The sequence below is a fragment of the Patagioenas fasciata genome, chromosome 5, assembly GCF_037038585.1.
Source record: "Patagioenas fasciata isolate bPatFas1 chromosome 5, bPatFas1.hap1, whole genome shotgun sequence".
NCBI lineage: Eukaryota > Metazoa > Chordata > Aves > Columbiformes > Columbidae > Patagioenas > Patagioenas fasciata.
In genome coordinates this window covers 27375738-27387619 of record NC_092524.1, presented here as the reverse complement: position 1 = coordinate 27387619, position 11882 = coordinate 27375738, and the positions used below count along the sequence as shown (strand labels likewise).

Sequence of the window (11882 nt, the reverse complement as noted above, 5' to 3'; positions counted from 1 at the left end):
AAATCGAGTTTTAAGTGCCAGCTGCTGACTCTGTGGAGCGTGTTCAGGACACCAGCGGAGCTGGGGAAGAGCACACCAGGCTTTAATGCTATGACAACCATCACAGACGAATTTTTCAATTTCCTTTTCACTCATATTGACATGAAAGTCAGTGGTCCTAAAAATGAAAAGCACCTTTAGCCCTAGATCAGATAAATTCATGCAAGCTTTCCCTCCTGATACCAGCTCCAATTGTGCACTCTGCTTGAAGGGATCTTGCTTTTAAGTCCTTGGATTGAAAGAATCAACAAGGAGGCTGATCACTGCCAACAGCAGTGGTCAAGTGTCCACAGCACAAAACCACTTCTAGGAAATTAATTACAAATCAGCAATGAATTTTGGATGCTGATCTTACTCTTTACACACAGTTGAGCTGCTCAAAGTGAAGCATCGTCCTGCTTTGTGTGCTTGTAATTGACTCGCAAAGGCAAAACTGCAGAGGTGAGGTTTCTACTGCTGGCTGCTGGGTGCTCCACAAACCTGGAGCCCATTAAGTTGGACCTAAGCCCTGACAACCACCAGGATTTTGTTGGGCTTGCTCACTGCTCAAAAAAGAAGTTATTGTAAATCACTATAGTGAAGGCTGCCAGAAAATGGCAAAATGTTTGTAATACTTGGACAGCTCAATGACTTTGAGGAAGTCACTAAAAACAACCTTCTCTATTGGATCACTAATTTTGGGTTATTATAATTTCTGAGTCTGGAAATTGCCTCTCGCTTCCAGCCCCTGTGGTTACTGTCCCTGGTTAAAATCGTGGGGTATTCCCTCTGAATTTGCCAGAATTTCCACGCAAGTTTCCTTTCATTCTGGGAATATAGCACTTGCCAGGACAGCCACCACTGGGACACAGCTGGGCACCAGGTTAAAGTCCAAGATTATGAGCATCCAAACCTATGAGCATCCAAGCCTATGAGCATCCATATGAAAATGGAGCCTTAAAGGGGGAGCAAAAAACTTTTATACCACATGCATCAATTACGTTAAACTTTTGCTAGAGGGCTAAACTGCTTGCCCACTCCAAGTAACACTGGCTTATCTGCTCGTATCCATTCCCAGGTATCCACACCTAGGATCCATTGGAAAACCGAGGTCCTTCCAGACCGAGTTAAATAAGAGGCAGTCCTGTTTTTGAGAGCTTTCACCTCTGCATATTGAAGCTCAGCAATACTATCAGTATGTACTGCCACATACAGGATCCATACAATGGCTGCACAGCTTCCTCCTGTGTTGTCTGGTTCCTGCCATTGACACACAGACACATTTACAGCTGAGCAAGCAACAGTTTGAGCTGGAAAGGTTGTTTGGTTTTTTTTTTTTTTTTTTCTGCCTACGTTTCTCTTTAGCTGTGGTTGGCCTAAACCTTTGCAATGCCCTGCTTGCACTGGCATGCAAACCTGAACTGCAGCGAAAGAAGGATGGCCCATGGTCCCTGCTGTGCCTTGGCTGTGGGGCGCAGCAGCCAGGCTGAGCCCAAGGAAGCAACAGAATCTGTGATTCTGTGAAGCAGTGTTTTCAGCCTTGATAGGTGTTTGGTAATAAAACACAACTCAGAGGCCAGTGCTAACCCATGGACACTTGTACTTGTTTCAGAGGTTGGCTCTCTCAGTCATGCTGATTTAGCAAATGTAGGAACCTCTATGTACAAAATTACTCCTATTTCAAGGAACTGTTTTAAAAGTCGCACCTTTAGTTAATCCACCCAGACTCAACCAAAACTTTCACGGCAAAGAAAAATCCAAAGTTAAACCAGCCTTTTCTTTTAAGGGTAGTAAAAGTTCAGCTTCCTCTAGGTTTTGGAACACAAGAGAGCTCAGGAAAAGACTCTCTTTCAAACCAGTCTGGGCACGCATGCAATTTTGTCCATGTGCATTAGAAGCACAGCCCCCCACAGCGAGGCCAATGCTACTGCTGCCGTACTTGACTAGAAGGGAGCACAGAGGCTGCAAGGACACCCACTCTGCGCCCCTACCCAAGCACAGCACGTGCTGTCAGACTGATCAAGGGCAGCCACAGGCTCCTAGGAGGCAGCAAACCCTTCTCTGAGCTGCTGCAGCCTCAGCACAGCACAGGTGTAACCCAGAACATGCTGAAGTGGTGCAGCTTCACCACAGGACACGATGGACCTGCTCATGGAGGTGCGGACGTTGAGGGGCTGCAGTTGCAGCCAGTACGAGAAGGGAGGGAGCGAGTCACCCAGAAGGGAGAGCTGTCAATACCTCAGGGGGCTGAGAGGGACCCTTCTGGATAAATCAGGACTGGACCCACTCCTTACAGTTGTGAGCTGGGGAAGGAGTGCATCAACTTAGATGCCCTGGCTCTGGGAAAATGTCGTTAACCCTCTAAGAACAATGTAAAGAATTAGCAACCCAACTTGATAAATTTATTTTTTTTTTTTATTAACAATCATTTTACATTACAAGGATAATATGACAAAAGGAAGGTTCTCGTGTACATACTATGATATATCAACATAGCTCTATTCGTATCCAGTGTCCTAGGTCCTTTCACACAGGTACTATAAAGCATAGTCTGTAAAGTAATAACATTTTAATGTTCTCCAAAAGAGTGATATTAACATATTAATACATATGTAGTAATAGACATCTAGATATTTTTCTCTCATTCTGTGTGTGTGTGTGTGTGTGGTGGGTGAGTGGGTGAGAGATCGCGTGAAACAGTTCAGCAGGGCTGTGCTTGTATCTGGATATGGAGAGGTCTGAGAAAATCTCTTGTTTTCTGGAAGTAGAAATGCATTTTTGCCAACAGTCGGGTGAGTCTATGAGGATGCCATGACTGGCAGAAAACTCTGTAGCCCTCCTATAGCAATTGGGATATTACAGCATATGAGACATGGTTCCCCCACGTAGCCCAGTGAGCTTATTCGACATGAGGTGCAGTGCATGGGAGCCCCTCGCCAGGTGACAGCACCACCGGCACGGGCGGTGAGGCCACGGGCTGAGCCTACGCAAGTGTCAGTGGCATCCAAAGGAGGGGGCTGGGAGCGAGGAAACCATCTCTGAGGTTTGTGAGGAACACGTGCCGGGGAGCTCCCCGCTGGCGCTGCGTGGCCGAGGCTGCAGCAGCATCGGGAGCCACCGGCGGGTGGGTTGCAGCTGAGGTGGATTACCAGTTGTGTGGAGGAGAGGCCTGGGAGAGGGCGCTGAGGTGTGTGACAGGGCTCGGGGGGAGCTTGCACAGCATCTGCTCATGCAAAACCAGTGTAATGAGTCATTCGGCTGACAGAATTACAACTCACCCTCCTCCTGATCGGAGCCAACCATTAAAACAAACAGCGAGGAGCACAGTTATTGCCAGGCCTGGCATGGAGCTGCAAAGCCAAACCTCCATGTCGCCCCTTCGACCCTCATGTGGAAGCAGCACAGTGACCCACCACTGGCTGCCAGCCTGGCCAGAGGCACTTCTCGGGTCCCCCCTGTGTGCCAGCCAAGGGCTTTACCCAGTAGCAGGGTCAGTGTCCTTCAGCAGCTGTGCAAAGGGAGGGAGGGATGGAGGGACAAGGTTGTCCATCCTGCAGGCATCAACAGACACTCAGGGAAGGCTGATCCATTGCCCAAATCCACCCCCAATCGCAGCATGGAAATGCCTATCATGCAAAAATAAGTGTCTCTTTGCACAGGCAAGGCAAGAAGGCTGCACCCTTCAGTCAGGCAAGGTCAGCACGCCATGTGTTAGGGCCCAAAGGCCCCACACCCTCCAACGGTATCTTCCACGCGATCACATCATTCCCTTTCCTCCAGAAAAACCATCCGGGCCCCCGGCCAGGCAGGCTGCTCACCAGCTGAGGGGCAGCTGCGAGACCTGAGGGAGTGAAGCAGCTCCTGCAGCAGAGCAACAGCTGGCCTGACCTGACAGAGCTGCACGTGCCTCCCCAATGGGGCTTGCACGCTCCTATCCTTATCACACCAAATTCACGGTCTCCTCTCACTCACACTGCTCCAGCTCTGTACACCATCCCTGCCACCTCCAACTGCGTGGAAGTGACCTTCCCTCCACTCAGTAACGCCTTTGCACTCCTGCTGCCATCACACCAGCGCCATGGCTATCGCCGACCGATGCCGCGAGTGAACTCACGCTCTCGCTGGGTGCTGCACAAGCACCTGCTGGCACAGGGTCTCCCTGGCAGCATGCCAGCGACAGCCAAGGAACACAGGTGGAACAGCAGAAAGCACCAGTACCCACAGTTGCCAAACGCATCCGTGCAGAGAGAAAAGTGCATATGAGGGTGGGTTACATATCTGTCCAAGTGTGAACACACAGGACCTCAGGCAGAGGTTTACTCAGGAGAAGACAAGGACACTTGAGCATTTTCCCCCACCAAGACATTCCCCTATTACACAGACCTTACTTAGCACTTGGTTAACATGCCAGCAAGGAAACTCCTTGCCCTAACCACAACAAAGCCCCTCTCCATAGAGTGCTATACACATAAATGTAGGCCTCAGTGTATGGCTAAAACTATCCCAAAGTCCAAAGTCTTCAGTGTTACGTGCCTTGTGCCAGAACACAGGGCCAGCCTTACACAAGGGTGGTTGAGTCTATCTCTATATTATATCTTTATATCTATCGAAAACATAGAAATATATAAATATATAAGATTTTATTTATAGATATATAAGCATGTGATTTTTAATCTTTTGTACTGTGTGTATATGTACTGGGATGTGCGTATATACAATATATAGACCATATGCATATGTACTGTATACATACACTAGCTTACATGCACACACATCATATGTGTCTCCAATGGAGACAGGAATTGCATAGGCATTACTGCGTTGAATATAATGGCCAGGGGAGCAACGTACCATTTCTCTGCTTTTAAGACCTCTTTCGACAGGGCTGAGAGGGGAATCTGCAAAAGCAAAGGCTGATGCTGCTTATTTGCAAGTCAGCTGTCTAGGTTGTCTTACCCACTGGTTAAACAGCAATCCTCACGAAATAAGAAAGAAATGGGACCCCGAAGACCCTGCGGGCCACCTGGTTGAGTTTGTGCTGTAAGAAAGAGATGGACTCAGTCTGAATCACATCTGAGGAGTCCTATCAGCAAAAGCGTGACCAGCACGGGGGACATCACCATGCTCGAGACCCAAGGCAGACGACACACCAGGACCCTGCCCACCGTGTCTCCTCATAACCCCCCGTGGTTCCCATGTGCTTTTGCTGGTATGGGAAGAGCTTTGGTCTCTTGTGAGGATTATCCCTGCTGAATTCGGTCTCGTGGCTGGTGGCCCCGGACCCCTGCTGCCACTGGCAAGCCCTGCAGAAGGACGTCTCCCATGTGCTTCACGGATTTCTGCTTCACAGCAGGGTAAAAGAGGCAAAGAGCCTGGGCAGAAAGTGGGGAGGGGAAATTTGACAACGAAAAAGCCCATGGGCTGGGCTAGAAATACAAACCCCAAGGGTCTGAAGAAGTGTGCGTTATTCACAGGCAGATGCCATAGCCAAGATGTGGGAGGAAGGAGAGCATAAAGAGCTCATTTGAGAAAAACTAAATCCTTCTCTCTTTGCAGCCAAAGCAGTTCAAGATGCTGTGAGCAACACATTCAAAACAACCTCTTCTTGCTTGCTCAGCACAGCAGGAAAGGCATCAACTAAACCCAATGCATGGCAATCTCTGAGCTAAGGTGGTTTCCTTCTGCAGCACGCTGAGCCCTCTCCACGGCCACTGCTGCCCCCTAGCCGGGCCCTGGGGTTTGCAAACGGGGCACAGAAACGCACTTGCTCCCAGGCAAGGCTGGGCAGGCGGGGCACTGGGAAGCCAGGGGCACTTTGCATTGGTATTCCTCCCTATCTTGCTCGTGCTGGCAGTCACGTTTCCATCCACAGACTATCCATGGGAGTAACAGCTACAGATCTGAGATAGGCAGGTAAACCTAGAGGAAAAGCTTGCAAAGCACCTGTGTTTGTCTAGAACAATACTGTGTTTATTTTCTGACATGAGGGAAACAGGGAATTGTGTTGGGGGAGCTGGGCTGGGACAGGCCGGCTGCTCCACCAAGCGCTCATTTCCCTCCACGACCCATGCAACGGGTCTCTGACCTTTCCCATCGTGGGTGTCTGCAATATCGCACGCAGGGACCTGCGCTTCCTACTGACACATCACAGGTGCATGCAGAGTTACTTGCAGAAGAAACAAGTGCCTTCCCTTTGCCAGCTGACTGCCTGAAGATACAAAACACCACTCATAGCATGTTTCACTGTGCAATTAGGAATAAGAGCAGCCAGGGAAAGATGTCACTGATGAAGGCAGGATTTGCAAACAAACCAAAGGAAAGGAGTGGCAAATTTGAGGAATAATTTCTGCACAAGTCTCTAGCAGCTCTTACCTTGCCAACAAGGCGAAGCACCATTTTCTCCCCAGTGGTAAAAGTCAAGGGGCTCAGTGCAGGAGTTGTTAACAGGCCTCTGCTGCTCCTGTCTGCAAAGGTGTCTGGAGACTGTCCACAGGTGTCCCTTGCCTCCATGCAGCCCAAGCGTTTTTACAGGCCTCCGTGACAGAGCCACGTGCCAAGGAGCTTTCACTGCTGCAACAGAAGGGCACATGATTTTTTTGCCAAAACAAAGAGCTATGGAGTTGAGCAAAGAGAAAATAATTACAAAAAAAAAAAAAAAAAGAAAAAAAAAAGGACGAAGCTGTCTTTACAGCCTTTCCAACAGCCACAGCAGCTTGCATCAAATATCTTTGTTACTTTTGCTCCTACTGTCACATGCATGCTTGGCAAGGAAGACTCTACCTCACCTGCCCATTTCCCTCTGGTGCATCAGTTCACTGCTTCTCTCCAACATCTACATTCGCCTTGCCCATCTCCACGTCAGAGACTAACGGAGCAGCAATTCTTCCAACATTTTTATCTTTTTTTATCTCCTCAGATTTTATCCAAGGAGGGTGCCTGCCATCTCCCTGGCCGGGAGCAGCTCTGTGAGCTTTGTGGCAGCACCCTGAGCAGAGCTGACTCACCAGGCCTAGTGGGATACAGGCACCTCGTGTGGAGAGATCCCTGTTTTATGGTCAAGCAAACAACCTCCCAAGTCTGCACAGCTGGTGGAGAGTTTCCAGTTTAATTTTTACTTTTCTAGATGAATGGGTCAATTTTATCACCTAATTTATTGGGAAAGACTGGAAAAAAATGCAAACAAAGCCATTATTTTGCTTGCTAGGTGTTGCATATCAATGCCCTGGCACAACGCCCTGAGCTAGCTCGTGACGTTTCCGTGAAGATCGCAGGGGAAGTAGCCCCGCCAACGTTTCGGCAGCAGGCGGGTGGCCTCGGTGCAGCCTGTGTGCTGCACTTGCCATCTGAGGTAGGGCAAAGGGGCAGGGAGTAAGTGCTGCAGAGGGTACCCCACCTGCCCAGCCCTCACCGATACATTTGCGGGGTCTGCTCTGCTCCCCTCGGACCATCTGGCTGAAAAGCCTTGTTTTACGGCAAAGGGGGCAGAGTCAGGACGCAAAGACCGATCACCACTAGTGCTTCGGATGGGCTCAGTCCCTCCTCAGTCCCCCAGGGACAGAGGGGAGACACTTCCAAAACTCTGGTCAATACCAGTCTAGCTGTTCCCATGCGGTCCAAAAGCTGAGCCGGTGTACAGCAGCTAGGCTGCACGCCTCTGCCCAGCGCCGGCTGCATAGGGCAAAGGGGTTAGCGGGAGGTGAGTGAGGCCCAGGCAGAAGTGCATGTTCTCCTGGGGAAGACAGTGCGTGAACCCTGGCAGTGGAAGTGACTCCAAGAGAGATCGGTTCCAAACATGCTACATCTCCATTGAAAACAAACAAAAAAGTTTAAAAAATAAAATAATATTTTATATATATATATATATTTATATAAATGAAAAGCTATCAACTAGCAGCAACGGTTCTAGAGATATCTTAGCACCAAGACCAAGGGCAAGGGTATAACAGGAAAAAGGAAAGGTTCAGTGTTGCTGATACCACCATCATGTTTCCAAACAACACAGCTTGGCACAAAGCTCATCCCTCTGAGAAGTTAGAACATGTTGGCTCAGATACCTTCTGGGCAACAGGTTCTCACTTCCACGATGGTCTGGTCAGGTTGGTGCTGTCCATGCCACATCAGCGGGGCAAGGCACTAGCATCTGTGGAGTTTTTGCACCTTTTTTTGCGTGGTTTTTTTTTTTCTTTTTCTTTTTTTTTTTTTTTTGGTTGCCTTTTTTTTTTTTCTTCTAACCTGAAGTGATATTGTGTGAATGCCTGGAGCTCATTTACTTTAAAAGAATAAAACAAAGAAGAACCCCAAGCCCACAGAACAATCTCTTTGTGATGGAAGGTGCAAGTCCCCCATTCACATGTCAGCTGGACTCCACATCCCTTCAAGAAAGGAACAAATATTTTGCAGGAAGAAGCCGAGCATCCCTTCTTCCTGCTGTCATTAGTCTGCTGTGCTGTGGAACATGTTACCTTGGTCAGAAGAGAGTACGTGAACCTTTATAGGACATCATCACATGAATAAAATCCAAGATAATCTTGCATTGATAGCTCCTGCCACCAAACTGCAGCAGGTTTTTTTTTTTTTCAGTCATTCCAATCAAAACTAAACAAAACAAAAAACCCACAACAATCTAGGATTATAAAGACATAGTATAAATAATGTAAATTAGAATATAATTTTTTAAGCCTTTGAATCTCCACCCAGAGAGGGCTCTTGACTCATTGGCTGTCTAGCTTCCACAGCAGCCCTGGTTTTGAATGAATAGTTGTATATATATATATGTATATATATTTATCTCCTACAATATAAAAATATAAATGCAAAAATTTCCCCCTGCCTTCTCTATTTTGCTATTTTATAGTCTGCACATGACATCATGTTACAATATATGGATGACAGACTGGTACTACGGTTATCATAAAAGGAGCTGAAAGCCAAGTATTACTCTACAGCCCAGAAGTAGGGAGAACTGAGAAAAGAAGCATCACAGTTTAGTGGAGGCATTTGTTTCTAAATCAGAAGAAAACCCCAAAATCATGCCCCCAGCCCTCCCCTCCTGCCAGTAAGCTCTGTGAGTGAAGAAAGCCCCCACGTGAGCAAAGGGAACTGGGTGGAGCTGGAGAGATAGGGGCAACAGAAACGCACAGGATGCTCTGTCGGGAATCAGAAATCTGACGGTCGTCAACAAAAGGTTCAATTGGCTCAATAACTGGACTGAACAATGGAAAGAGAGGCAGAGATTAAAACTGAGGGAAAAAGAAAATAACAAAAACCAACCAACAAACAAACAACCCCAAAACAAAACAACACAGAAAACAACCCAACAAACCGACAACACACATACAAAGGAAACCGCCGGGAGGATGAGGCTGACAAAGACCTGTCGTCTAGCTTATAGATCATTACGTTTGAACATGTAGAGTATGGCCCCAGCACATGCTTCTAAAGAATGAAATGTTGCCACCTACACTGCAGCTGCCATGGTTGGAGACACCAGTTAATGTCTAAACATTGTCTCAATCTTTAAAATTCTGCTTAGCTTCTATCAGACGCACATCGTCTTAACTTTTAAATTTTCAGTGTGGGTTTTTCCTTAATATATATATATATATTTTATATAATATATCAAAGTTTAGAGTATAGATTTAAAAAAATTATTCAACAGCTTTCTGATCTGAGGCATTCCTTCCTAAATATCCGGGTAGAACTCAGAGCCATGGTCCATGCTCTGCAACATCGGCTTCTGATCAAGAGACGACATCCTGCTCAGCATTTCGGCCGACAGTGCGTAACTATTGCCTGACTTCTCTTCGAACCAACTATCTAGTGCCCTCTTGCAATCAAAGTTGGCAATGGGTGGCCCGTTCACGGCAATTGTCAAAAGATCACTGAGCTGCTCCAGCGTGAGCCGGGAGCGGTTGTTTTTGCGCACTCTTTGCAGGGCGGTGCGCCCCTTCTCACAGCAGGCTGATGAGGTGGGAAGGACCTTGAGGATCTGAACTATTTTATTTAGGAGGGGGAATCTCTGTTTGTATTTACAAATGTGACTGAGCAAGTCTTTAAAACCATTTTTGGTATAATAATCCACCTTGAGTTCTCGCCACTCCATCAGCAGACTCCCTCGGGTGTCCATCCCCTCTCTGCAAACCTCTCTGGAAAATGACGGGACCGTCTCCAGGTGTTCATATATTTGTACCATATCCTCCTTCCCATAGCTCATGAGCTCATCAGTGCTTCTGGGCCAAGCTGCAAGGTCAAATACCTGGCAGGCCTTCACAAATGTCCGGCTACGGGAATCAAACCTTTGGGCTAGGATCACCTGGGTCTTCTGGCAGATCTTTTCTCTGATCGACTGGAATTTGGCTTCAGCCACCCGTAGGTTTTTCACAGCAATGCCATTAAAGCTTTCACGGAAGTTTTCCTCAAATTCCTGCAAGTACTCCCCAGGCGAGTCTGCTAGCCGGCTGATCTCCTGGATGGCCTCCTCTATTTTATCGTCCACCTGTGACACAAGAAGGTACTCCCCTTGGAAGACGTAGGCGAGGCGTGACAGCACAGCAATCACATCCAGCAGGAAGTAGATGAGTTTAATCGACTGGTAGTCCATCAAGAACTGCAGGAGGGCCAAGGCAATGGCAGAAGCATCCGCCCGTTGGGTCTGTCCACTGACGTCTTTGAGGTGGGCCACAACCTCAAGATAGTCCTTGATTAGAGCATTGAGCACATTCTGCTCCCCAATGATCCACTTCACTGCTCGAATGTCTCCCAGGAACTCAGTTTCCTCACACAGAGTGGCAGCAGTGACCCTCAACTCGCACATGAGTCGGGGAGAGTAACGATAGAAACTGAGCAGTTGCTTCAAATTGTTTTCCAGCTCCTCCAGGCATGGCAGTTCCTTCCCACTGATAGCATCCAAAATTTCCAAGTGAGGCCTGTGCACCATAAAGGGCAGGCAGAGAAGCCAGGGCAAGGTCTTTCTGATTGTCATGAACAAGTTGGCTCTCAGGCTAGCAGTAATGTTAGCACCGTCAACTCCCAAGCCAATAGTTGGCTTCTCATCCTGCAGTCGTATTCCCAGGCTGGAAAAAGCTCTGTCTAACGCTTGGAGGTAACTATCTGTTGTAGAAAAGCCCAGTTCCTGAAGAGACAGGAATTCAGTTGCTGGAGGCCCATCACTGCTCGTGTACTGTACATAAACCGCAACTGTGTCTGCAAGCAAGTCATCGCTCTGCCCATCCAGAATGATGCTGAGGAAGGGAGACTGTCGGATGCGTTCAACCAGGTCCTCTCGAAGAGCCTGGGCGATATGGTGGATTAGGATTTGGCAGTCTCCCTCATTCATATATTGATCCACCACCTTGAGTTCACACTTTCTCAGTAGTTCTGCCAGAGGCCGAAAGTCATAGTAGGGCCTTCCTTCCAGGGCCAAGTGGTAGGCTGTATTGAAGAGCAGGGTCATATTTCGGCACATCTCTTCTGTCTTCTCTGGGTGCATCCTGAGCTTGTAAAGCTGCAGGCACTTCTTGTGGAGGTTGCTCTGGCTGTGAAGCTTTATTGTGTGTATCTTGAACTGCTTTGAGCCAATGATGAAGGCTGAAGTCCGAGAGGATTGCACTGTGTACTGCCTACAGACGTGGCACCACATTTCATTCAATGTCGGGGAGTACCGCAGAAACCAAAACTTTTTAAGCCACTCCTGCTTGAACCGCCGTATCCTCCGGCCCGTTGCAGAAGACATCTTGGAAGGTTCGTCTGTAGCAGCAATCATGTCATTGGACACCGATTCATCCGCAGAATCCACCTCTTGGTCATCGTCCTCCATGATGGTGGGAACTGAGATGATGCTTTCTGAAGCTGTAAGAAGAAAAAAG

At 48.0% G+C, this 11882-nt stretch overlaps 1 protein-coding gene across 4 annotated transcripts in view; it reads right to left on the bottom strand.

Annotated features, from left to right (window-relative positions):
- Nucleotides 1-6453: 6453 nt before the first annotated feature.
- Nucleotides 6454-11882, bottom strand: part of PRDM11 (PR/SET domain 11) — a 48764-nt gene continuing 43335 nt past the window's right edge. For 3 of the 4 annotated variants that reach the window (XM_065839105.2, XM_065839104.2, XM_065839106.2), the window contains one exon: nt 6454-11865. In XM_065839105.2, the coding sequence (XP_065695177.1) occupies nt 9701-11865 (2165 nt within the window). In that variant the 3' untranslated portion in view covers nt 6454-9700. The remainder of the gene's footprint in view (nt 11866-11882) is intronic. The other variant, XM_071809114.1, reaches the window with a different exon arrangement.